The sequence below is a fragment of the Acipenser ruthenus genome, chromosome 20, assembly GCF_902713425.1.
Source record: "Acipenser ruthenus chromosome 20, fAciRut3.2 maternal haplotype, whole genome shotgun sequence".
Classification (NCBI taxonomy): Eukaryota; Metazoa; Chordata; class Actinopteri; order Acipenseriformes; family Acipenseridae; genus Acipenser; species Acipenser ruthenus.
Genome location: NC_081208.1, coordinates 30,327,924 through 30,355,441, shown reverse-complemented (window position 1 = coordinate 30,355,441; position 27,518 = coordinate 30,327,924). Strand labels below are relative to the sequence as shown.

Genomic DNA, 27,518 nt, shown 5'->3' with positions numbered 1-27,518 from the left:
TTCACTGCTTGAGTATGATTTTTTTTTTTTTTTATCCAATTCAGTTTATGCCTTTTATTTATTTATTTTTAATCAGGCTAAAAACTCTTACAAAACTAGTGTCTCGTTAGAAACATATGCAAGGTGGCAACTGGAAAGTTAATGGTATCACGGTCACATGACTGCGTCATTGGTTATGCAAATATACAGTATCTTGGTAATGTATAATAGCTGTAAGGTCTTTTTCAAGACTGCAGAAATCGTGTTTCACAAGGAATGGTCTCAAAATGGTTGACTTTCTGGGCCCTTGTGGAGAATATCCAGTCTCCACAGCTTCTCTTCCCTCCAGACCAATTGGAACGCTGTGTTCATCGTGGTGTTACACTGCTGTCAGGTGTGGGCCAGCCTCAATACCTCTGCCGTTGGCCTCCACCTGTCACCATTGGCCACACCCATGGTTTCCCACAGACAATAGAACAGGAATGGCAAATAGCCAGCGATAAGAATGAATTAAAAATAACTAGCTAGTTAGTCTGCTAAAGGCTCCAGCCCACAAACAGACATATACAGTGTGTATGTATGTATATATTTTCCTTTGTTGTGACCTCAAAGGGGATTTTATAAAGAAATGAATAGATTTCTGCTTGGAACATGCGTCCTCGCTGATGTACGCTGAGTATCTCTGAGCACAGAGTGTCTCGGGCCTCCTGGTGTCTCCCTCTTTAATTAGGAGCAAGGAGACTAAGCAGAACACAGATCCCATGAGTCGCTGATGTACACTGAGTATCTCTGAGTGTCTCGGGCCTCCTGGTGTCTCCCTCTTTAATTAGGAGCAAGGAGACTAAGCAGAACACAGATTCCATGAGTCTTTACTGCTTCTCTGGTGCACTGGCATCTCCATGGCAATTTGTTCTAACCTAAAAGGATTTTCCTACTATTATTCAGACTGGGAGCTATGTTCTCTCTACTGCACTGATTAAAGAATTGCAGACACATGGGATTCTTGTTGCTAATGTCTAATATTTACTGCACAACATGAGAAAACAATAATTACAATCCGATAAGTAATTCTCCAGATGTGTGGCATACAGGCGACCCAGATACATGCAAAAATGTAAGTGAACATACAGATGGGCAGATGAATGGACAGACATGCACCTCTATATATTATTATTATTATTATTATTATTATTATTATTATTAATTTCTTAGCAGACGCCCTTATCCAGGGCGACATATCTCCACAACCTTATATCTTCAATAATGTATCCTAAATAGTTAAGTTTTACAACAATGGGATAAGCAGTTCGCTAGATATGTGCAGAAACATGAAACATACACTTCAGTACCACCGTCTCCACTATATCCCCTGTGCAAGGGATTTCATCCTTGGTGAGGTATAATAATAATAATAATAATAATATTAATAATAATAATAGATTGGATCAGCAGAATGCAGCAGAGACTAAATTCTGCTCATAAAAAGGCACAGGTTTATAAGAAGACTTTCACAATAGCTAATATACAGTATAACATGCACTTGTGGTCCCAAACATATGAAGGGATTTGAAATTGTAAGACAAGTGTCTTCTATGCTTGAACTGTCAAAGACAATTACGGGTTTAAAATAAGTGATGGGAATGGAATTTGTGAGGAGGTGAGTGACAGGATCCGAGCCAAATCTGCCCTGCTAAAGAACATTCAGTCCCCTCGCTGGTTCCTGGCAGCAGGTCCTGCTTTCTATTGTGTGTGCTTGGCAGGCCTTCATTATTTACTCCAGTATAGATCTGACATGGATATCCAGCACATGCTGTGAGGGGGGAACTGAAGCCTTTTCTCCTTAGATTTGCACTTCCATTTTTCCAACCCTACTCCTCTGTATATAATTATGAGTATTATTATTAAGAAGAGGGGCGGCACGGTGGCGCAGTGGTTAGCCCTGCTGCCTCACAGCTCCAGGCTCCTGGGTTCGATTCTGGCGTCAGGGGTCTGTCTGTGTGGAGTTTGCATGTTCTCCCCATGTTCACATGGGTTTTCTCCGGGTACTCCGGTTTCCTCCCACAGTCCAAAGACATGCTGGCTAGGTGGATTGGCCTCTCTAAATTGCCCCTTAGTTGCCCTGCGATGGACTGGCATCCCGTCCAGAGTGTAGTCCCGCTTTGCACCCTATGTCTGCCAGGTTAGGATCTGGCCCACTGCAACCCTCTATAGGATTAAGCGGTTACAGATAATGGATGGATGGATTATTAAGAAGAAGAAAAAAGTTCAGCTGTGTTTATAGATGTTGAAAAAGCCCCCCCCCCCCCCCCCCCCCCACATGAGATGAAACATTGGGAGTGCACAGAGTCTTGCATAAACAGACTTAAAAAACTGAGTCTTAAAAGTCGCAGATGTTTTCTTCATAAGCGACTGTTAATGCATCGGAAAGTTTTTTTTAAATGTTTCCACAAATACTATCAATAGTGAACACTTACATTAAGAATGTTCTGCACAATAGGCAAGCATGGTAAAGTTGGTTCAACATCATGAAGTTATTCCCAGACAGTCAAAATGCTACACTTTCTAATATGTATTGTGGTCTTGTTTTGAACATGGTTTATATTAGCTTAGTATGTAAATTCTAATATGTATTGTGGTCTTGTTTTGTAATGGTTTATATTAGGTTAGTGTGCAAATTCTTCTATATTGTAAGAGTGTCTTCTCGTTTTTCTAGTTATGGAGAATTTGAATTTCTATAATTTTCTTGCAAATCTACAGCCAAACAACAACACAATAGAATATAATTGAAGGTCTCTGTAAGTTTTTAATTCTCTAATATAAAGATTATTTTTTCTCCTGTCGATTAAAGTCCAGGGTAAAGCTTTGTAAATACGCCCATGGTAAACTATCCACTATCATGTGCCTGCTTGCTCCTGGCATTGAATGCACTTGGTCTATTCATTCACACACATATAGCCACTAATTGTTCTTCAGCTTACCTATATTCAGTAGTTACTTATACCAGGCTGGATAAGAGTGGCTTTCTTTCAAGTTATTCAGTACATTGCCCTGATGAAACTGAACAGTGCCAATTGTTTCCAAATTTCAGCCTTTGTTGTAGTCTCCCATGCTTATATATTTATATATACACACACAATGAGCTCACTACACTCTCAGCACAAGGACTTGCCTCTTCATGTAATGTTTATGTTTAATTAGTACGGCTGTATAAGGATTGGTACCTGGACAGATCTTCTGAAAATAGCAGGCTTTATGAGATTGTTGTGGGAACTGCTCCCACTGCTTCACCTCTTAAACACAGGTGAGCTTAAAAGAAGAAGAAGAAGAAAAAGATCAGCCATCAAACTAACAGTCACAGTAGCAATGCACAAGTTTGTATTGACCCATGTGCTCCACTATCCATGACTAGCCTCCTCTCTCCCCTGGAGCCAGGAACTGCCGGCTGTTATACACAGGCTCCTAGTCACATGACTACGAGGGCCCAAACAGAAAAATATATTTTGTGTTTGTTTTTTAAAACAAACATGTTCAAAATATTTTGTGCCCATTTAAATAATGATTGAATCTGAACCAAAAAAACAACTTTCAAGCCATTTCCATTTATTTTACACTGGTCATATGATCACACACGCCATAACCCTTTTTACAAAAACAAAAACAAAAACCAGGGATTAAAGGGATCATTTAACTGAAAAATGACATATAAATATTACACACACACACATTGAATAAGAAAAAGAAACACACACACACACACACACACACATATATATATATATATATATATATATATATATATATATATATATATATGCATCTGTTATATATATACTGTTATTTGATGTAGTTGGAATAATTCTGCACATTTATAGTGTAGAAAATGAGAGTGCATGAGAACAAGTGCCGGTACAAAATCAATAAGCTATTTACATCAGATACATCCCCAAAATAAACACTATTTGTTAACACGTTAGTAAGCTAGCTGTTAAAAATTCGGACTCACAACAAGTGATCTGTCCTGAAGTATATGGAAAACTACAAAGCGGTATGTAATTCAATATGTTAACGGAACATTATTCAGCAGGTTTCCTTCGACTTTATGAAGCAAAATGAGTTAATTCTGTAGGGTGCTGCAACACTTTTGTCCAGAGCTGTATTATTATCAGTTGAAACATGCCTCAAGACAGGCTGTTATCAGAGAAACTAACTGCCAGTCATGTTGACTGTCTGGAATTGCAGCTTCAGTGTGCATTGCTTCTATGCCACTCCAAATGTATCTTTTTTTCCTTATGCAAATTATAAACTATGTGCGAAATCAAGTAAAAGTATGTTTTCTGGCAAGGGCTGAGAGAAGAGATCAATCAGATAAGTGCTATATTTAGGTGGATTCCAGTCCATTAGGAATGGAATCTGTGTGAGGTACTGTATGAAACAAACAGCCATTATCAATGCGATCTGTTGTTTGTTATAGGGGTTGCAGTGTACCAGAACTGACTGGGTGTCTCAATCATCGCCACTGTCTTACCATAGACAACTCCTTTTCTGCTCACAAGCTTTCTGTATCCTGTTTCCAGAATGCGCTGTAAAATAAAACAAATGTGTGTCATCATTCAGTGGAAACAACCGAAAAAGGAAGTGATTGTAATCTTTGTGCCTCGGATAACACCATGGTGGCAGTACAATGGCTCTGTACTACTAATGAGCCATTGGTAGAACCAGGAGTGAAATTCTCAACAACAAAGTGCAGGCGCTCATAAGCACAGCTGGTGAAGCAGGCCTGGGGTTTCCTTTTTTTCCCCTACACGTAAATGGAGACAATTTGAGTGCCAAAGAATAAATACTTAAGATTTCACCAAAACTCATGAAGCCAAGCTGTCACTGCAGAGTTCGAGGCAGTGTGAATTGGAGGCAGGTGCATGCAGAGGTTTCACAGCTCGTTGAGGGACTGAATGCAGGCTTTATTTAAAGGTACTTTAGACAAGTCTGACAAGCCACGATTCAAACTGCTCATAAACAAGAACAGCTTCTAGACAACATAAAAACATTTTTTTAAAAAACAGATTCAGCTTCCAGCAAACGCCCGGGCTGTATCAAAAACAGAGTCAGCTTCCAGCAAACCCTGGGCTGTATCAAAAACAGAGTCAGCTTCCAGCAAACCCTGGGCTGTATCAAAAACAGAGTCAGCTTCCAGCAAACGCCCGTGCTGTATCAAAAACAGAGTCAGCTTCCAGCAAACGCCCGTGTTGTATCAAAAACAGAGTCAGCTTCCAGCAAACCCTGGGCTGTATCAAAAACAGAGTCAGCTTCCAGCAAACCCTGGGCTGTATCAAAAACAGAGTCAGCTTCCAGCAAACGCCCGGGCTGTATCAAAAACAGAGTCAGCTTCCAGCAAACCCTGGGCTGTATCAAAAACAGAGTCAGCTTCCAGCAAACCCTGGGCTGTATCAAAAACAGAGTCAGCTTCCAGCAAACGCCCGTGCTGTATCAAAAACAGAGTCAGCTTCCAGCAAACGCCCGTGTTGTATCAAAAACAGAGTCAGCTTCCAGCAAACCCTGGGCTGTATCAAAAACAGAGTCAGCTTCCAGCAAACCCTGGGCTGTATCAAAAACAGAGTCAGCTTCCAGCAAACGCCCGGGCTGTATCAAAAACAGAGTCAGCTTCCAGCAAACCCTGGGCTGTATCAAAAACAGTCAGCTTCCAGCAAACGCCCGTGCTGTATCAAAAACAGAGTCAGCTTCCAGCAAACGCCCGTGCTGTATCAAAAACAGAGTCAGCTTCCAGCAAACCCTGGGCTGTATCAAAAACAGAGTCAGCTTCCAGCAAACGCCCGGGCTGTATCAAAAACAGAGTCAGCTTCCAGCAAACGCCCGTGCTGTATCAAAAACAGAGTCAGCTTCCAGCAAACGCCCGTGCTGTATCAAAAACAGAGTCAGCTTCCAGCAAACCTTGGGCTGTATCAAAAACAGAGTCAGCTTCCAGCAAACGCCCGTGCTGTATCAAAAACAGAGTCAGCTTCCAGCAAACGCCCGGGCTGTATCAAAAACAGATTCAGCTTCCAGCAAACCCCGGGCTGTATCAAAAACAGAGTTCAGAGTCAGTCACATTGCTTGTTTCACGTTCCATAATGAGCCCTGGATTATAATATACATTATCCATAGTGTGGAGTTTATGTTCTGAGAATTACGGTATGCCTTTGTTAGGTAGCTCTTTTGTTTCACATGTGATTTGTCATACATTATTCTAGAAGTTGCTTGAAAAATTGATATTGATATAAGAAAGACAAACTTCTAATTTAGTTTTATGCTCCCAAAAATAAATAAATAATTCATAACATACGACTGTATTGTCTGGACTATCAGATGTAACTGGACTTTTGTTTGAGAAAAAAAAACAAAACTAATGTGTGTACCAACTAAATAAACATCATGAGAGAATTAAACAATTAAAAATCAAAATCAGAACCAAGACATTGATTTGAAGATAAACATCTGACATATGCTTTCTATTTTCTGTCCTTATACTGAATGCTTTTGTTTTAGGGTATTCAATATGTCCCCTGCAAACAAGTTATCTACAAATATTTCAGCTCTCGTTTTTTTAAAAAAATGCTTCCTTTGGTAAAACTAATTTCGTATTAGATTGTGCTGTTACCAGTTTTTAATAAGAAAACACTGTTTATTGAAACAAATATAGGGGCGGACTGTACTGCACAGGACTGCCAACATACAGCACAGGACTGCCAATAAAAGACTGAGATCTGTTCACAGGCAAGGCAGCAGAACACAACTAGAGAGGTTACCATAATTTACTGCAATAGCTTAAACAAGCTTTTTTCCTGCCATACATGCATTCAATTAAAAAATAAAAAAAATGTAACCTTGTTTTTTGTGCTTATTTCAAATTACTCATCATAACACACCACTGCAACCCATTTCCTAACCAGGAGGACTGAAGATCAGTTAAAACATAGCAAAGTGTATTAAAGCACAGGTAAGCATATTAATAAACATGGCAATCCAGGGTTAACTATGGGAAACGTATAGCATCACAATGGGTAAAGCCAACCTGCTGACCCTGGATGTCACCAAGCTTCTGAATCCTAAAGGCGAGTGACTGCCTGGGCCAGCAGCAGTCACTGAAGAGCAACGATGGGAAGGAATCTCAGCTGGACTAACACCAGCACTTCCTGTCACTTGTGAGGTTGTGTATTATTGGCGTAGTTTAGTTTAAGAATATATATTGATATATGTAGCAGAATATTGCCAGTATAGATATTGGGAGATAGGAATGAATGCTCAGGGACTGTCCAGCATACGTCTTCTAAAAGCCACTTCAGCCTGCCAGGAGTGCCCAGATTAGGTATAGTGGAAAATAAAGCTATTTGCTACACTATGTGTAGTGGAAATGTAAGTGTTAATGTCACAAATGTTGCTGGGCTATCTCAGCTTGTAGCATTAGCAGGAACTAATGTTGTGTATTATAAAAGAGAAACAATTATCTGTTTGAATTGTTCCATGCTCCTGCGCATCAGGAAACAGCTGGTTAAGTTGCCAGATGTTTCTGATGTTCTGTTTTCTTTTGTCCTTCCACTGGTAAATTCCTTAGACAATTTCATAGAAAAAAATAATCAAACCCCCCTGGTATGGGATATTTGAAACAATTATTAAAACTGTGGTAAGTACAGCAAGCAGACAGATGTTTAGTACTTTGCCTTAACTGAAGTTATGATGGAGCCAACACTTGCTTGAACGGATGCCATAAAGATCAAATGTATTAATGAGGTGTGTTAGCAGCGTGTGTGTTGTATCAACAACACGTACAGCAAAAACTTTCCCTCAAGAGTAACAGCAAGTATACGTGAATCACGGATAAAGTTACATAAGCGTTATAATTCATCTGTAGATGTGCTGAGTCTCTGTTCGCTCTCTGTTATGTAAATAACACAGTTTTACTGCACATACTTTTTGGTCTACCCTGAACTAATTAGCATTGCTTACTGTAGTTTATCCAATAGCAGAGCAGATTCTGTCAAATCCAGAATAAATTTTACTCATTTGTTGGGCTGTACATCTGATCTCTTTAGCTGCTGTCCGATGAAGAAAATACCAGGTTCAAGTGTTTAAACCCTGCAAGTAAGTAGCGGGGTTCCGAAAAATATAGCGTTCCACGTCCCCATGTGCTGCTACAACTGTTTAAATAACGTACCTGTCATTTTTCTTTTCATTGTTAACATCCTGACAACTTCTTTAAAGTCTGTTTCAAAGCTATTTTCTAAATGGCCGCTGTAGTGCACTGAAAGTGTAAGGATTATTGCCCACATTGTCAAACAGGTAAGCAAGAGCACTTTTTTTTTTTTTTTTTTATCACTTTTTGTGCAGTGATTCAAAAATTAGGTATGCTTGACAGCCGTTTCACTTGCTGTGATTTTCTTTAGGCTAAATATCTCCGTCCCGGGTACATTTGTTCAGCTGCTGGTCAGAAGCAAAGAATACATTTAAAATGATATCATTGATATATTTGTTTACTCTGAAAGCTGAGTGATTTACTGTAGTATTTTACAAGACCCTGTAAAATAAACGTTGTAAAATAGCAAGTCTTGTTATAATAGATATGAACACAAATCAAATTGCGTGCTGTAGCACAACAGTGTTATAAAACATGTTCTCAAGGAAGAATTATAAATTGCACACCGTGAAATCTGTATTCACAGCCACCTGAACTAATAAATCCCAGAACATATGTTCTTATTCTAATACCAGGGAATCGTACTGGGCTACGTCCAACATATCTGCAGAGCCAACATATTTTTAATATTCCCTAGATTTGTGTTTATAATAACACACTCCTTCAACCATCATTTGAGAGTTAGAAAGCTCATCACATTGGCACGTTGTCAACTGGACCGGAGAGACATCCAGGAGCATCTACACATAACTCTAATCCACTATCAGATTGCTATTCAGTGGCAAGATTGAAATGATAATTTTCTATACAGCAGATGCTATTCAAAGTGAATCAACAGCCTGCGTGGAGCGTAACGGTAGAGTGAGGAAGGGCTTCCAACATGCATGGCCTGCTAAACATTTAAACACATGACCGCAGATCAATATTATTACCTTACCTTGTTTCCCTGTCACCACACAAGCACGAGTATCAACAGAGACTGGTACACACACAAAAAGAGTGAAGCATTTTGCAATATGTATGCAGTACCCAATACCAAAGTGAGGGGATGAGAGGAACATTCGCTTGCAATCGGCTTTTAAGACACTGAAGTGAACTGCCATCGATTGGTACTCAGTTGTAAAGGTGAGGGAAGCACAGCTTTTCTTGTTTTGAAGTCATCACATTAATGAATAGATTTATTTCATACCTGACATTAAATTGTTCTTCAAGGCAATTGCGAGTATGAGTAGGAGTAGCAGCACAGCCCTTTTTGAACACTGTGTCTTTGGTTGACCATGGCCTGGGCTTTCTCACATGGGCGCAATGCCAGATAATACTCTATGAACATTGATGACATTTTTTTTCACAAATGAGAATAGCTAAATAAACGCACTAGCTCCTGTTTTGTTGTCAACACACGCACCACTAACATGGTCCTGCCTGGGGTATTCTGCTCATAACTTTCTTCAAGCTCTGTGCTTAATTTGCATCACAGAGCAATTCATCTGACATTCTGTCGTTGGATTTAAATAAATGCATGATGCATTTAAAAACAAAAAAGCCAGATATTTCAAACTTCATCTAATCAAAACCGACTTATACACAAAAGGTATTTCAATTACTCAGCACTTACTGCTTGCTGACAGTTGATATGATGTTACAATAAAACAGACGCTAGCAGACAAGTACGAACAGGAGAGAAGACCAAGACTGCCACTGTTGTGTTTGCTCATGTATCTGCAGATGCCTTCACGGCTCTGCCTTTTAGTTAACCAAACATTTAAGTGTCAATTATAATAAATAATACATCCAGATATGTGATCTTAATCAAAGAACAGGCCATTGGGCAGGAAGGTTGACTTGGCTCAATCAATCGATGGGAACAATGGCCTAGGCTGACTTGGGTCAACGAATCAATGAGAACAATGGCCTGGGATCACTTGGGTCAATTAATCAATGGGAACAATGGCCTGGGATCACTTGGCTCAATGAATCAATGGGAACAATGGCCTGGGATCACTTGAGTCAATGAATCAATGGGGACAATGGCCTGGGCTGACTTGGGTCAACGAATCAATGAGAACAATGGCCTGGGATCACTTGGGTCAATGAATCAATGGGAACAATGGCCTGGGATCACTTGGCTCAATGAATCAATGGGAACAATGGCCTGGGCAGACTTGGGTCAATGAATCAATGGGAACAATGGCCTGGGCTGACTTGGGTCAACGAATCAATGAGAACAATGGCCTGGGATCACTTGGGTCAATGAATCAATGGGAACAATGGCCTGGGATCACTTGGCTCAATGAATCAATGGGAACAATGGCCTGGGCAGACTTGGGTCAATGAATCAATGGGAGCAATGGCCTGAGCTGACTTGGGTCAATGAATCAATGGGAACAATGGCCTGGTCTGGATTGAAAGGGTTGCTATTATTATTTAGAAGAAGAATACTTTATCTTCCTGGACTGTCCCTGATCCTCCTGAAACGGATCCTCTGAAGAGCGGCAGATCTAAATGCCAAATTCAGCTGGTTCAGGTTTACAGGTTTTCTTAGAATGAATCCTGGCTGCTTTTTCACCAAACAAATTGAAATAAAATTGGATACAGTATTAATAATAGTGCATTCATAAACTTTAAGCAGAGTCAGCTGTTGATTCCATTTGTTTGAATGGCTGCCAAGTCTCTGAATGTGCTTTCAATAAAAATAAAAAGTTATCCTAATTGAAAATTAAATTCTTGTTTACACTGACTGAGTATTAAAGGCTGTGCTTCTTGTACAGGTGCCACCATATTAAAGCATCCATTACCCTCAGAGGTGTTACTGTTTGCCTTTGATTATAATTGGAATTCTATAATTCCTGGTGGGTGAACATTGTTAGTACGCTATTGCTTTAAAAGAGAATGTCAACGGCAAATAATGATGAACATTGTCTTGAGCTTTTTTGAGTGCCAACTGGGAATTTGCCTTGCTTAGTCATCAGAAAGTTTGCAGCATACATCTCCACAGAAGAGTGTATTAATGCACAGAAGACCTCACTCTGTCCTCCAGACCTCTTAAAATAAACATACTGTTGCATTAGACAAGTCTTTATTTAGTTACAAATGTACCGTCCATTTCCACGATGACTCCACTCACTCCCAGACATTCCCAGACCAGGAATCCTGAAAGAGCCCATTGGATAGTTTAGTCTGACTCCAAGCCCGACCACCACAAAATCACCTGCTCAAAGCACAAGGCACCATTTATTCTGTGCTAGCAAGACTCTTCTGTTTCTCCTTTCTTTAAATGGCTGAATATTGTTCAGTGCAAGGGATGGAGTCTTTTCCATCTGTTACAGGCAGTGTTGTGAGATACACTGCCGTCACGGATTCTGTCCTGTCCTCTGTCGGTGAGATGAGATGAGGTTAAAAGCTCTAAAACCACGAATGCAGACGAGTCCACATAGATAGATAGATCTGAAACCTAATATATTTATATTGTCATATATTTTTAAGAAAGCGATCTGGTTTGATTCAAGTAGTAGGATTACTGTAGTTGATTGTCTGTCTGGTGATTTTCCAAACAAGCTAAACAATCTATTTCACTGTGTTGGAACTGGAATTTCTGTGTTGGAACTGGAATTTCCGGCAGAGCAGAGCTGGAAATCCAGTGGTTATAGTCAATGTGCAGACTATGAACAATCTCCTAAGCATTACATGCAATTTGTAAAGCAACTTTGTGGTCTGGTCCTGGCTGTACAAAACACCCCAGAGACAATCACCAGGCCTTTCATAATTAGCTGAAGTGCAGTTACTGGGGGTGATTATTTACATAAAAAGGCTTTGCTTTCATAGCTAGCCTGAAGACATACCCCAGAGAGACCATAAAAAGATAAATGATGTATTGTTAAATGCTCAGGTTTTGCAATATAATATATATTCCGTTTAGATCCCTTGTGCAATGATTTGTGCCTCAGGTTACGCGTACATCACAAAGGGGTCGTAAAACTCAGAATATATTTATGTTTTATATAAAAGGCTTTTTATGTGGTTTCAGCCAACCTTCAAAAGGAAATTAATTTTCGTGTAATGAAATGGCAAGAGGTGTCGGTGACGCATGCATTTAATTTGCTTTTCCGCCAATTCTGTCTCCTGAAACAGGCTAGTTTAGAAATCTCAGTTTCGCAAATACTCTCTCTTCATATTTAAACATATCCTATCCTCAAAGAAACACACACACACAATTTACAGTCTTCTCAAAATGTAAAACAGGGGGGACAAGCCCAGTCTGCATTCTGAAGTGCAGAGTGATGACATGGGGAGTCAGTGGATCCCAGTGTTCCATCATACAACTTTAAAATGGAAAGACCTCACTGCTTTAAATCAGGGCTGAGCAACCTGACCAAGCCTAAGGGGAGAGAGGATGCCTGGGTTAAACCCAACACAGTGAAAGCAAGGCATGCATGGTGAAGCGAAGGGTAAAGCATGGGGGAAAACAAACATAGTAAAACAAAGCTAATGTGTAAGCAGAAAAAAGGCAAAAGCCCCATAAATAATACACCTTTGCACTGTCTAGAAAGGTTTAAAACAAATCACAAAGATCGGTGATGTCAGGGGTCATTTTCGCTACATAGCTGCTGCCAAAAAGAATGACATCCTTTTCTAACTTTCCATGGGCACTGAGCCCTCACACTGCTGGCTGTTTCCATTGGCACATTCTTTCCACCAAAAGGCATCACGTAGAGACAGCATGGAAAGACATAGCCAGGGAAATGCCACTCCACTTGGCAGTCAAGGGGTATTATTTTTCAGATTTTCCAAATATTTCATAATAATAACAATCATTAAAATGCAATGCAATCCAATGCAATGTCCCCATTTGTTTTAAATGAAGTTGTTTATAAGGGGATTGATATGAAGACAGTAGGGCAATGAAATGAATCTTCTCTGATCCTTTTGTTTTTTAACTCATTGTAAAATGTAATACTTGGCAGAGGATTGAAAGCCAAATAAAAATTGCACTTCATTGTTCCAGGTACTGACACCTCAGTGGCTCTCTGCAGGCTTTTCTGTGCACAGCTGTAGCTCAGCGGCTGATAGGGAGGAAGGCAGTGCTTTAATCAAGAGCTCAGGCGTCTGAGCACAGGGATTAAAATGTAGATAAAGAGCTACTAAACTTCAGGTCTATTATCTCATTTGGAAAGATAATATTTTAAAAACATAGAGCTGCACTATCTATAGCAAAATCATTATTGAAACAACAAACAAATCATATTGAAACAAAAAAGAACAAGCCTAGATTTCTCTTTCAGTCTATAGCAAAATTAACAAATCCACATTGTTGCCTGTTTCCAGTCTCCCATTTTTAGTCTTAGAAGGAGTAGTGGCTGAGCAACTCACCAGATATCTGGGTTCATAACATATATGAGAAATTTGATTCTGGGTTGAAGCCTTCTCATAGCACTGGGACAGCACTTATTCCAGTGGCAAATTATGTGCTATTATCCTCTGATATGGATTATCCTTCAGTTCTTATATTGCTAGATTTAAGTGCTGCATGCGACACCATTGATCATTCTGTTTTAATTGATCGCATTCAAAATATGGTGGGATTTTCAGGTAGTGTCCTGTCTTGGTTTCGATCCTGTCTCTCAAATAGGCTTTGATGTATTAAAATTGAGGAGGAGACTTCTTTTTTGTCAAAGGTTACATGTGGGGTCCCACAGGGCTCAATTCTTGGCCCAGTTCTGTTTTCGTTGTGTCTGCTACCTTTGGGCCACTCATTTGTAGACATGGAGTTCATTTTCATTGTTACACTGACGATACCCAATTATATCTGTCTCTCAAACAGGGTGACACCTCTACTGCAAATATTTTGAATACCTGTCTTGCTGACATCAACAATTGGATGTTTAAAAATGTTTTAATGTTAAACTCAGATAAAACAAAGGTGATGATTCTGGGACCTCAGAAACAACAACATAATATACATGTGTCTGATTTTGACCATGACGGCTTCTCTCCTGAATTTAGAATGGAAACTTCGTAGTGATCGTTGATCCAGATCTTTCTTTTGAACCACACATTAGAAATGTTACCAAAATCTCTTTCTTTCATCTGAGAAATATCACCAAATTGAAAAGCATTCTTTCCCTACCTGATGCTGAGAAACTGATGCATGCTTTTGTATCTTCCAGGATTGATTACTGTAATGCCCTATTCTGTGGTACTCGTAGTCATTTTATCTCTCGTCTACAACTTGTACAAAATGCTGCTGCTAAAGTTATAACCCCTGTGCTAGCATCTTTGCACTGGCTTCCTGTCCGGCTTTGGATAGATTTCAAGGTGTTGCCTTGAAATAAAGCCCCTAAATTATGGAATGAGCTGCCTAGACCTGTAAGGAAAGCTCCCACTGTTGCTGCCTTTAAAACTAGATTAAAAACACATTTTTATAATCTAGCTTCTATATCTTAAAATGTTTTCTTACCCTTTCTTGCTTGTTTTACTGTTTTGTTTTTCTTCTGTTGTTCATTTTTCCTGCTTGTTGTTACTTCGACACAGTAATCGCTGGAATGTATTCGGTGACTGTAACTGGAATAAAGGCATGACGGGTGACCATTGACTGGAAGTGACTCCTGAAGCTAACACAATGATGCGTATATTGCGAATTTCACATCGTGTCCTGGTTTGTAATCTAAAAATGCATGCAGCTGGCCAGGACTACATGTTTCCTGGAGAAAGCTGCAGCTTGGAAGTGACATATTCCAGCTTTCAAGAGCTGTTTGGAACCGCTGAGATCACACTGTGTTCCATGTGTCTCTGGAATGCTCAGATACAAGGTAATCCTATCTGACTAACGCTAAGCAGTACTTGGGCTTCATTGATAATGCTAAAGTTTGTCTTGGCAACTTTGTTTTGGACCAGATAAGGTTTATATAATATACAGCTATGGCCAAAAGGTTTGCACCACCTAGGATTGAGACATCATTTAAAAAAATCATGTAATCAAAGTAACTACAAAATGACATCGCAGAAGTCTACTGGAAGCCATAGTACTACAGTAATTCATGTTAGATTTTGAAATGTCACATTTTAACATTTTTGCCAGTTTTTTGTTAAGTATATGGAAAACTACAAAATGGTATGAAATGAAATATATTAACGTAGCATTATTCAGCAGGTTTCATTTGACTGTATGAAGCAAAATGAGTTAATTCTATAGGGTGATGCAAAACTTTTTGACATAGCTCTATGTATAATTTACTGTCTCCATTGAAAGTCCTGTTCAAATCCTGTGATCTAATTTGCTTTCAAAATCAAATTCACCCAGTGATGTTGGATTTTTTTTATTTGTTCATTTTCTTGGTCAGTTTTCATAGGTCTTAAACACTTTCTATCACAAACACCGCCCTTCGACAGTCATTTGCGCTTGGCATGCAAGATGAAAAGGGTTTCTTCTACGACAACATTTTGGCACAATCTGTAGGAATTTACTGTAGATACAGTCTCTGATAACCAGCACTCGGGCTGCAGGATTGTGAACCTGAAGTGGGTCTCCTTGCCTTCATTTTGTAAGGTCAGATAAATATTTCCTAATTACAAATTGGAATGATCACATCTGGTGCATTACTCAATAACGGTACAGCAAATGATGCACGGCTGACGCTCTCCTTCATTTATAACAGTACAGCATGCATCTCTCGTTCCTCAGTGTCCTGGGAGCTGTGGAATCTCTGCACTGGTACTAGTTTTGTATTGCTACACAATTGCACCACCTGCTGGATATGTAGTGTAGCAGCAGAAAAATATTAAAATAATATGCCACAATATCAGACCTATTTCAACATGTTCTTAATACTGTAGATTCAAACATTAACTCTTTCAGTTCACTTTTAAGAAAATGTACCTTTCAATCAGGTTTTAGCAGTTTCACCCACAAAAGAAAGGCAATAGAAAATGATTTGAACGGAATAGTTCTGAAATCTCAGTGATCTGCTTTTTAGATTAATAGCATGTTTCAGAAGACAGTAGTTGCTTAATGAATTTGGTAAGGGATTTTATTTATGTTTTCTTATTTTAATAAATATTTATATATTTATTGTGTAGTTTTTTTTTTGTTTGTTTTTTTTGTTTTGTTTTTTTTTCCATGTTAAAATAATTCATTTTTTACTTGTGGAGAAATGTTACCACTGCCCCGAGCTAAACTAGTTTTGGTCCCTGCGCTGTGCCATAGAGGCTGACACCCAGGTAACCAATCGGACAGAAGAGCTAGGTCGTTTCCATGGTGACGGGGTCGCGCCTGTAAATGGGAGTCGTAAGAATCGGGAACAAAATGGAAAAGCTGCTACCTCTGATTATAATTTCTATTCATACATAACATTTTGGAGTAAAAAAAAAAAATCTTGTTAGTTTTATATTGAAAAAAATAAGTTTAAATGACGAAGATGAAAGGAAAAGCTTCAAACCAATGCCGACTATAGTAGGGTACAGACGAAGACGTCAACAGCTGTTTTTCAAAATAATTAAACGGAATAAGTATAATAATAATATTTTGCGGTGAGCCATAAATAATTGGTCTAACAGTACTCGTACGCATACATTGAATCTACCTAATATGACAACAATCTTAGAATATAAAAAGCCAGCACACTAGCCGCCGAATTTTTATATTTATATATATATATATATATATATATATATATATATATATATATATATATATATATATATATATATATATATATGATTTAGACAAAAGACAAAAAAGTAGTACATGTCGCAGATTCAGTGAAAACTAGAGGTCCGTTGAAGGAGGAAATGTGCCTTTAATGAATTTCATGCGCTTTGTTGACCTCTATTGTTTGTTGTTGCCAGCAGGGTGCGTCATATAGTTAACTGAGATGTAATAATACATGTGTGTATATATATATATATATATAGTCTATATTTGTTTTCCGAGTAAAATGTACTACTTTAAATACAATTGTTACATCATAGGATGCTGAAACAACTCGCTTACCGCCGTGTTTCGGATCGTGTACTGTCCTAGAGCAGAAGTAATGCAGAACTCCATCTCAGTCAGGGTTGAAGAAGGATAGAGAAGAACGTGAAGCGCAGCCGGCAATCTGTGACTAAACCACGGATAAGAAATCCATTGAACTCCCGGTGAAAGAGCACGCCTAGATGTTTGATTCTGTATTCACTGTGAAATGTCATGGATTAGGATACGCTTTGTCCCGAACTGCACTACATTCCTGATTGAAAGGTAGGTAATTTCTGTTATAACTAAATTGCACTTAAAGATTACTGTTCCGTTTCATATTAATACTGTGACTGGGAATCTTGAGATGAACGTTAAGCAGTGTGATGAAAACCTGAAAGTACTGTACAGGTAAGGACGGAACAGCATTGTCTTTTTGGTAGTTTTTTTTTTATTATTTAAATATGTACAGCAAGATTTAATCACTGCAGAGTCAAATTTTCGATGATATGGCTTTCACACTTTTACTGTTGTGTTACTTTGTTGGGACCAGACAATTCACTCTTGTTTTTAAAGAAGCTAAATCATGGTAATGTGTTTTTGTTTTTTGCATAATCGGTCTGAACACATACAAAATGGCCTGGGTTAGCTCACTAAAGGTACAGCAATAATACAGTTTAGATTTAGAGCTACAGTGCTCAACCCCACAAATAATGAAATCTAGAATTAGTAACTTTTTTTATGTTATCTGTGCAAAAAAATGCAAACCCTAGATGCAGTTTTATTATAGCGGAAAGCATGAGCGTCCCAATAAGTGGCTGTGTTCTGTTTGAATTCTGCTGTGTGTGTGTGTGCAGTTACCATGCTGATGTGTGTGTGTGTGTGTGTGTGTGTGTGTGTGTGTGTGTGTGTGTGCAGTTACCATGCTGCTGTGTGTGTGTGTGTGTGCAGTTACCATGCTCCTGTGTGTGTGTGTGTGTGTGTGTGCAGTTACCATGCTGCTGTGTGTGTGTGTGTGCAGTTACCATGCTCCTGTGTGTGTGTGTGTGTGTGCAGTTACCCTGCTGCTGTGCGTGTGTGTGTGCAGTTACCCTGCTGCTGTGTGTGTGCAGTTACCATGCTGCTGTGTGTGTGTGTGTGTGTGTGCAGTTACCATGCTGCTGTGTGTGTGTGTGTGCAGTTACCATGCTGCTGTGTGTGTGTGCAGTTACCATGCAGCTGTGTGTGTGTGTGTGTGTGTGCAGTTACCATGCTGCTGTGTGTGTGTGCAGTTACCATGCAGCTGAGTGTGTGTAGTTACCATGATGCTCTGTTTGGAAGGTGAACAATAACAAGGAAATCAGTCATTTCCCACCTGCAGAATAAGCTGTTGTTGTTTAAGTAAGTTAACATATAACGAGAAGCAGTGAACACGAAAGTTAGTTTACTACTGTAATTCTGGCCACAGGCATAGAGATAATTTAATAAATTGGAAGTCCTTTATAGGTCCTTATTACTTTCATCTGCCTTTTGTAGTTTTAATTGAACATGGTTTTATATAACTTTTGTGCATGTCTAGCCTCATTATTTTTAAGCCCCCTGAGGCTGAACAATTTTGAAAAGCCACCTGGTTACAATTGTATGTGAATTCAATTGTTTATAGTGGCACGCTTAAAGAAGTGTTTGGTCTAACAATATTGTTTTAACCTGTAAAGCTTGGAAGCTGCCAGTTGAGAGATAATCTGGCAATTCATAGGAATCTGTCTATGCTACTGAAAATACATATAAGTGAATGTGTAAGGTTATGTACAGTATGTAGGCCTATAAGAAGCGCTTTTATATTTCATTTATGAATTTCTCGCTTGCATTTTGTTTTCCTAAACTAAAGTGTTATTTTCAGTTAAGATGTATTTTCCACTGGTCTCTTACAGATGAATATCTGCGACAAGAACCCAAACCGGACGGCCCCTGAGAAGGAAGCAGGGACGTCCCCCCCGGCTGACCTCCCCCAGTGCTCCAGGACTAATGGCTGGAGCTGGCCCCCGCACCCCTTCCAGCTGCTGGCCTGGCTGCTCTACATCTACTTCGCTGTCATCGGCTTTGGCATCTTCATCCCTCTCCTGCCGACTCATTGGGTGCCTGCAGGATATATTGTATCCTTTCCAGTTCAAACATCATCACTGTCCCAGAGAAAGCTCAGCTTATCCATATTGCTTTTACTAATAGGAAATACCCCTTGATGAATCACATCACATGTCCACGTCTTTTTTTTTTTTTTTTTTCCCAAACAAGCCCAGGGACATATGTAAAAACTTTTTTTTTAGTAAATCTTTATATTAAAGACACCTAGCAATGGAAATGGAGATGTTTAGAGAATTACCATTAACAGGAATATTATGAACATGTTTGATGGATAATCATGAACTAGTTCTGTGGTGAAAGATGACACATCTTAAAAGCACATAGCTAGTTATTCCAAACCCACAATAGTAATGGTAACAAGCACAGGGGGCTAGGGTACTCTGGTCGCTAATGACATGTTTAAATTGAAATGAAGACCTGAACTATGATTTGCATGAAGTGTATCCAGACACAAGTACAGAGGGATCAGCGGCAGAAAACATGTGAAGTGATTGAAAGTTGTGCTTTGCACCTTGGCAGGTGGTTTGTGCTAGTTCCCAGTCCTTCGCCATCTTGGTGTCTTCTGTTCCTCACAGGGAGCTTCACAGTAATTGCTGAAGTTGTATATTTGACTGTCTTAATTACCTTTCTTGCTGATTTGAGAGCACTGATGGTGATCTGGCTTCTGGCAGAGAGTTTATTGTTCCTTAACAAACACAAAATCATGGCTGCATGAAGGTTGAAGTTTCACAAAATTGTCTAATCTTTTTCTTTTGGAAGTAGACCTTAACCCTCTGGTCAGTGTACTGGTGTCATGTTCGTTTGTCATCTGTTTGTCCATCTGACTGCCGTCACTCTCGACCCTGCCGACAGGAATGTCAGAGTCAAGAACTACAGCGGCCCAGTTCCAGTGTTGGACCGCAGCAAGCATGCACATGTGATTGAGAACTGCCACTGTTACCTCTGTGAGGTGGACGTGTAAGCATTGCAACATTTACATCTGTCTGTTAGAATTGAGTGCAAAGGATAGGTTTTAGAGGGAGTTTAATCTTGTGTGTCATCTCTTCAATATTAATGATTTCCAGTTGCATGTAATGCTAAGTTTCTCATGGTTACATTTGGCAGTACAAGTTATAAGGCAAAGAAAACAAACCCAGGGTGATTCAAAAGTAATCAAATACTTGTAGGGTCGACCTGCGCTCTGGAGTTCAGGTTACCTAAAGTTAGATTATTCTATCCGACAGTATAAACTTTTTCAGATTAATAAAAAAAAAGAAACCACTGCTGGCTTTTTGCTGCTCTTGTAATAAATAAAGTGAAAAGAGATGAATTGTGCATAACGGACACTGAGGTTTAGAAATGAGGAGCAAATTATTTATTTGAGCTTCAGTTTTCATGACAGACCAGGTTTGAAAACATGGGCAGGCAGATTATTCCATGTGTATGCTGTGTATTTTGACTATTCCTGTTCCAGCTCTGTTAATTATTTTGTTGTTAGAAAGAACTTGAAACAAGCTTTCTATTTATTATTTCCTCAAGCATTACATACTGTACCAAAACAGGCCAGAAGAAAGTCAGATAAAGAAATGAACTTCTAGCCTTCCCAATCTCATTATACTAGTTCTCTGTCTCAAGGCTTTTAACAAGATGGGTGTTGCTTGATGTATCCTAATTAATGCTAATTTATTGACAGGAGCCCCAAGTCCAAGCACTGCAGTGCATGTAACAAGTGTGTTGCCAATTTCGATCATCATTGTAAATGGCTGAACAATTGTGTGGGCAGCAGGAATTACTGGTAAGTGTCAAATAGTGATGTCATTCTGTACATAAGTTAAACAATACAAAAAGTAAAGCATATTCTCTTCATAAACAGTGCAGAGTGATATAAATAATTATCCACTAGACAAGCAGCGTAAGCTTTCCAAACCCAATGGGTCGTCCCTCCCTTAGTGGAAAGTGGATTTGATAAGAAACGATATCGCTAAAAAAGATTGTTATAATTTGCAATGCAGGTCACAGTTCATTTAATGTTCAACAAGTTCTCAAAATGCTTGTTATGTGCACTTAATGGAGCATTTTATTTATTCAATATGGATTTACTAAAATCTAATTCTCTCAGTTTAAATACAATGCTTTTTATTGAATATTGTTGGATTATATTAAATTTAGCTTCCACTTACAATAAAGCGGTTTGGAAATACTTGGATCTCAAAGGTCACTGAAAACAGAAGTAACAACAACAAAAAAACAGCTGTTTGGCAAAAACCAAAACCGACACACTGACCTTCCAAGTTTGCATTGTGCCAAAGAATTGGTCAATCTCCTCGGAGAGTGATACATACCAGTACTGTTTTCTTGCTTCCCATAAAGCATCTTGAAATCGTTCATTTCAGTGCTTATCTTATTGTCATGCAACTCTAAAGAATATAAAATAAAGTGCTCTCCTTGTTTTCTGAACATGCCGTGCTTTATTTTTAGGCTTTTCCTGAACAGTGTGATTTCAGCCCTTCTCGGAATACTTCTTGTGGTCATCATCGCCTTGTATGTGTTTGTTGAGTTCTTCGCAGATCCAGCAATGCTGCGCTCCAACAAATACTTTCGAGGTAGATGGCAGCAATTGATATCATGTGTATTGCACAGTGCAGTCCTGTTGTTTCTCCAGGCAGACATAGCAGTAGTCTGATCATCAAATGAGACATGAAAGCAGTGTTGGATGTTAAAAATGCTTGTCCCCACTTGTATTAAGCCCTGACTGTCTTTACCAATGGGATGAATCCTCATACATACATATTTCTATAGATGGATGTAGGCTGAGATCAAGACCCTCTGTATGCGTGTGCACTGTTTGTTTTTTAATTCTATTTATTTGTTCGTTTTTGTTTTTAACACACTCCATACTTTTCATCAGCAGTCAGAAATGATTCTGGCATCTGGTTCGTGTTCCTGCCGGTGGCTCCAGTGTCGACGACGGGGCCCGCGATCCCTGCTCTGGCTGCCATCACTATCGCTCTGGGGCTTCTCTCCACCATCCTGCTGGGCCATCTGCTCATCTTCCACATCTATCTCAGTAAGTGTTTGAAACAGAGTCTGATTCAACATGCAGACTCATTTTACAATCCCGTGACACTTCATGATGGGGTTCGCCCATTTCAAATTGCACCCGATCACTGAAGAACCCATTCATTTGTGATCACAGTATACTTCCAGCCCTCAAATTTATACCAAGTGCCACTCACTGTAAAGTGTTCCCTTTGATTCTGTGATTAGTGTTGTATGCTGGAATAATAACAAACAGGCTCACATAGCCCGTCCTTTGAACTGGGCTTTTTAATGCTCAGAGTCATGTTCTGTTAGAAGATTATTTTTACTTGTCGTTTCTGCTTCCACATTTTAGCTACTTTTGCCTGTTGTTTGTCTAGAACTATAATCCTGGAAAAACAATATATTGCCTATTTTATATTTTACTTCTTTAGCTGTTAGTTGGATTACTCGTTTTTTTTCTGAATATATTATTTGACCACATGGTGGAGAGCTGGAAGCATTCAAAATGCAAAGGCATCTTAGCTACTATGCGGTTGACTTCCACACAGTGGCAGTGTAGAAACAGTTTTAATAGTGCCTGTTAAAAATACTGCCTGTTACACTACCTTTCTGTTATACATGTCAGTGTAAATCTAAATGTAATAAGATATGAATCTTGTTAATGAATTGGAAGGCACTGGGCACTCTTAGAGTGTGTGTCAAGTAAAAAGACCTGATGATTAAATGGACATGAAGAAACTGCTCCTTCACCCTCATCGAAGAGACAGTGTGGTCCCCTGAGGCTTGATCACGAGGCAGTATGGGGAGGGGGATTTCAGAAAGATGCTGAGCTAGCAGTTGTGTTTTGCATGTTAACTTTTATAAGGCTGAATGCCTGCAGTACATTCCTGACATGTTCCTGTGGTCCTAATGGCTATCAGAGTAGATTCAACATCCCCACCCAGGCACCACAGCTGGCAACTATTCACACCCAGTACAGCTATAGGCTGACCCCTCAGACTGGCAAACAGTTTAATACTCAAGATGAATCAGCAATGTGCTGTTTGACCATCGACACTGCAATAAAATACGCCCAGCCTTGCTTACTGTCGCAGCAGGTGGCTAATTTTGTCAGTACGCACTCTCTAAGAAGTCTGCATTAGATGGAAGTGGAGTTCAGCATTTGTAATTGCCACCTAAAGTAAAGTTCTTGAAAGACCAGTTCTAGTCCTGTAAGTGCTAATAACAAACAGGCAACGGAATGGAAAATGGGAGAACTTCGTATTGAAAACAACACACTGGTTCTACCTTAGTTTGCTTATTATGAAGCAGAAACTGGCAGTGGTTAGGCTATGAATGGATTAGATGGTTGTTTTATGGGGCAGAGATCCAACAATAACCTGTCTAAACATACATCATGGGGGGATTTTTAAATCTGGACAGGTGTTGGGCACCTAAACCTGGAGAACTGCAATGATTTGGCCGGCTGAGTGAAAGACAATCAAACCTTATAATTAAACTGCTGCCAGGAATGATTATGGTCATAAATTATAAACCATTATAAACAGAATTGTTTCTGTTTCTAGCTGCATTTCACATCCTTGAACAAACCTTAATGAATGAGCAGTGCCAAACTACAAGGGGACACAGCCCTTTCCCTGTAACCCTGTCTTTTTGAGACATTTTTAAGATTTACCATAAGCATAGCGTTCTCTTAAAACAGAAAACTGGATTTAACAAACGCAGGACCTGAGCTAAACACTTGCATGTACAAGTTGAAACGTGAGCTGCTAATCGGATTGGTCCTACTCGATCAGCACGTTTACAGGCATTTTTAATTCCCATCAGTATTTTGGATACTGAGAACTGATATTTTTCATCAAGATAATTTCTAGTTTAAAACGTAACATAATTGTGGTCCTGAGAGGCAGGCTCTGGATCTGTAGTGCACAGCCTGTTTACTACATTGCGTCATACAATTAGTGCCGTTAATAATCATAATGTGCATAATTTTATTTTTTTTAGTGTGGAACAGATTAAGTACATATGCATATATCATGCGTCAGCGCCATCGCCATGAGGCCACGAGCACTGACAAGGAGAATGAGAGGAAGGAGGCTGTACCTCCAAAAATGAATCTAATAAAGGTATGAGAAAGAACCTATGAGTCGAAATTGCAAAGTTTGGTTTTGCCCACGGTTTTATAAAAAGAAAAACTGCATTTAAGTACTAACTCATTAATTCCCTATCAATTGACTGATTGCATTCTGCATTTCAAATTACTTTTGGTGAGTTACAACCTAATGTCAGTGTGTTCTGTATGTGAAGCTCAAGCTCCCTGCATTCACTTCAGGGCTCATTTATAAACGTGATCCTTTGTGTACCAGAGGATATGGCTTTTCCTGTCCACCTGATTGCTTCAGGCCATCCTAAGGCAGTTTGCGGCCATCTGCTGTCACACAAAGCATTACAGTGCTGCTTCTCATTTCCAGTCGTGATTACTTGCATCTGTTTTTCTCCCTATCTGTGAACCATGGTATTGCTTGGCATTTCGAAAAATACAGGGGTCTGATCAGCATTTCCGATCTGTCCAAGCTGGTACTGTTTGTTAGAACAAAGCCTAATGACAAAATTCTGAAATGCTTGTAAAAGCTTCTACAAATTCTTCAGGATGAAAATGGCTGCATGGATGATTCGAGATCAGGCAGTGGCGTCTTTGTTAGTCTTTTCTCGGCAGTAAGTCACGTTGCTGTTTGTGTACTCAGGTAGTCACGTCTTTTGTTGCCGATTTTAATACACGCTTCACTATACTATACTCAAATTTAAGACACAGGCCATTTTTGAGAAGAAATAAATGGTTTAAAAAGTGGGTCCTTAAATTCAAAAGAATTCGGTAAGTAATAAATTGGATAGAACTTGATACTACAGCAACAGCAGTCTAGACATTTGTTAAGCATGATTTAGGTGTGGTTTCAACATTATATAATTGTATATAAATGTAGGTGCCTGTGTCTTTGTTTTTTTACAGGGTTCTTTTTCAGTTGTAGTTAAGGTGTTTTTAGAATAAGATAGAAACATAATTCTACATTTCCAAACAGTATCTGGTCTTAGGCCAATAACTTCTAAATAGCGGTTTATTGGAGGTGCAAGGAAACCAAGGATGAAGTAATGCAATATGAGTGGGTCTGTTCCATATTCATATCTTTAAATAATAAATAAGGGTTCATGAAGCTTCCCTCCGTGCCTCACTGCAGTGTGTGTATATCGCTGTTTATTTGGATTACATCACATGTATTTGGCTTGGCTGGCTCCCCATCTGAATGTGTCAGCCCTTGCTACAAGCAAAACTCTTTCATAGCTCAAGGTGCTTTGTCAGTGTGTGTGTGCTAATTTACTTTTCACCAGTGTATCTGCTGTGTAATCCAAGCCAGTGTTTACATCTCTGCAACCCATGCTTGAGTAGCACAGGGGAACTGCTAGCAACAGATTGGTAGGCTTTGTCAGCAGCTTCTGGCAAAACGTCCACACTTTCAGTATATGTGAACAGTACGCCTCCTAAATAAAAACCTGCGTTTGACACCTGGGCAAGATTGATGCAGGCATCCATTTCATCATAATATAAATCCTGACATTAACACACTAGTACGGAAATAGGAGATCTGTTGGCAGAAATCCATCTCTGAGTATTGTTGTAACCTAATACTGTATACAGTATTTGTAGTGAATGAGATTCATAGCTTCTCATGATTTCTTTATTTTAATGACAACGTTAGCCAAGATGTTTCTTTACTGCACTTGACATGAATTTCTTATAGTTTTTTGATTGAGTGTGTTGATGATATGGATTAATTTAACGTGAGGCCGCCACCTGTATTGCATTTAAAAGTTTGTGGTAAGAACTGTAGGAAAAGGTTATTTTTTTTAACTGTATTTTGTTTATTTGTTAGGATGTTGGTTACTCCGGGACTCTGGGGTACACCAATCCTGAGATCCAGGTGGAAGATCCTGCTTTAATGTTGGCATCAGGAAAAGAGTAAGTTACCAAATAAAGACATTTGTTTTTTTATTTTTTTTAAATTTATTTGTCGCTAATGGTTTTACCCCGGTTTTCTCCCCAGTTTGGAATGCCCAATTATTATTTTTTTATCCCTGTTCACCGCTGCAACCCCCCGGCGACTCAGGAAACAGAGGCTGAAACACGTGTCCTCCGAAACGTGTTCCTGCCAATCCGTCATTTTTCACACTGCGGATCCACAGCAAAGCCACCAGACCTATATTGCTGGAGAACAACACAGATCTGAATGGTTCCACTGCAGACCCGCAGGGACCCTATCAGCCACAGGGGGTCGCTGGTGTGCGGTGAACCGTGGATTGCCCTGCCGACCTAAGCCCTCCCTACCCGGGCGGTGCTCGGCCAGTTGTGCGTCGCCTCCTAGGAACTCCCGGTCACGGTCGGCAATGACATAGCCTGGATTTGAACCTGAGATTTCCAGGCTATTGGGCGCATCCTGCACTCCACGCGGAGCGCCTTTACTGGATGCGCCACTCGGGAGCCCCTGTAAAGACGTCTTTTAACATCAAAGCCAGGAACTGCACAGTCAAAACCCTGTGAGCAAGGCGTTTACTACGGTAGAAATTCATCCATTTTGTAATTCACTCTAATAAATATCTTTTACACTGGCGCTTAGAACCTTTGATGAGGCAATATTTGTAGAGCTAATTAGGCATTTTGGGAATGGAATTTTGCAGTGTTGTCTTTTTCACCTTGCAACTCCAGTTTTCTGCGTTAATTTGTTTTTTGCCTGCACCCAGGCAAATTGAGTTAATTCATCATGCGACTTCACTCGCGTGTCTCTGCTGAAACTCAACATGGCGGCTGCACCAACAAAGAAAAAAAATGCAATATTTCAGCAAAAGACAGAACTAAAATGTTTTCTTATAATCTATATGAGGATGGTAGGATACTATTCTGCAAATGTTGCTGTCATTCGATTGATTATGTACGAGTCGATACCATAAGATCATATTGCCAGTCGTAAACACGTAGATAACAAGAAAGCAAAAAAGACAGCAACAAATGGAAAGCACTGCATTCCTCTTTACGCTGAAAAACCTAGACCTAAGGTACTGCGCTTAATGCAGGCTTTCCCGAAGTAATAAGTAAGATAAATTAATTGTGTATTTAATTGTTGTTTAGTTTATTTATTTCCACTCTACCTGCATTTAATAAAGCTATAAATTAGCAATGTTAAACCATGACTGTTTCTTAATTGAATGATATAAAGA

At 39.4% G+C, this 27,518-nt stretch overlaps 1 protein-coding gene and 1 long non-coding RNA gene across 6 annotated transcripts in view; one reads left to right on the top strand and one right to left on the bottom strand.

Annotated features, from left to right (window-relative positions):
* Positions 1-675: 675 nt before the first annotated feature.
* The window catches only part of LOC131698917 (uncharacterized), a 32,105-nt gene continuing 5,262 nt past the window's right edge, over positions 676-27,518 (bottom strand). The window contains exons 2-4 of the long non-coding RNA XR_009307931.1: positions 4,505-4,559; positions 3,201-3,285; positions 676-2,184 (exon numbers count right to left, since the gene is read on the bottom strand). This is a non-coding gene — a long non-coding RNA (uncharacterized LOC131698917). The remainder of the gene's footprint in view (positions 2,185-3,200; positions 3,286-4,504; positions 4,560-27,518) is intronic.
* Positions 16,354-27,518, top strand: part of LOC117425655 (palmitoyltransferase ZDHHC1) — a 28,561-nt gene continuing 17,396 nt past the window's right edge. For 2 of the 5 annotated variants that reach the window (XM_034042782.3, XM_058993905.1), the window contains exons 1-8: positions 16,869-17,396; positions 19,022-19,243; positions 20,014-20,189; positions 20,905-21,006; positions 21,690-21,814; positions 22,120-22,278; positions 24,258-24,379; positions 26,180-26,265. In XM_034042782.3, coding sequence (XP_033898673.3) covers positions 19,022-19,243; positions 20,014-20,189; positions 20,905-21,006; positions 21,690-21,814; positions 22,120-22,278; positions 24,258-24,379; positions 26,180-26,265 — 992 coding nt within the window. In that variant the 5' untranslated portion in view covers positions 16,869-17,396. The other 3 variants (XM_058993903.1, XM_034042781.3, XM_058993904.1) reach the window with 3 other exon arrangements.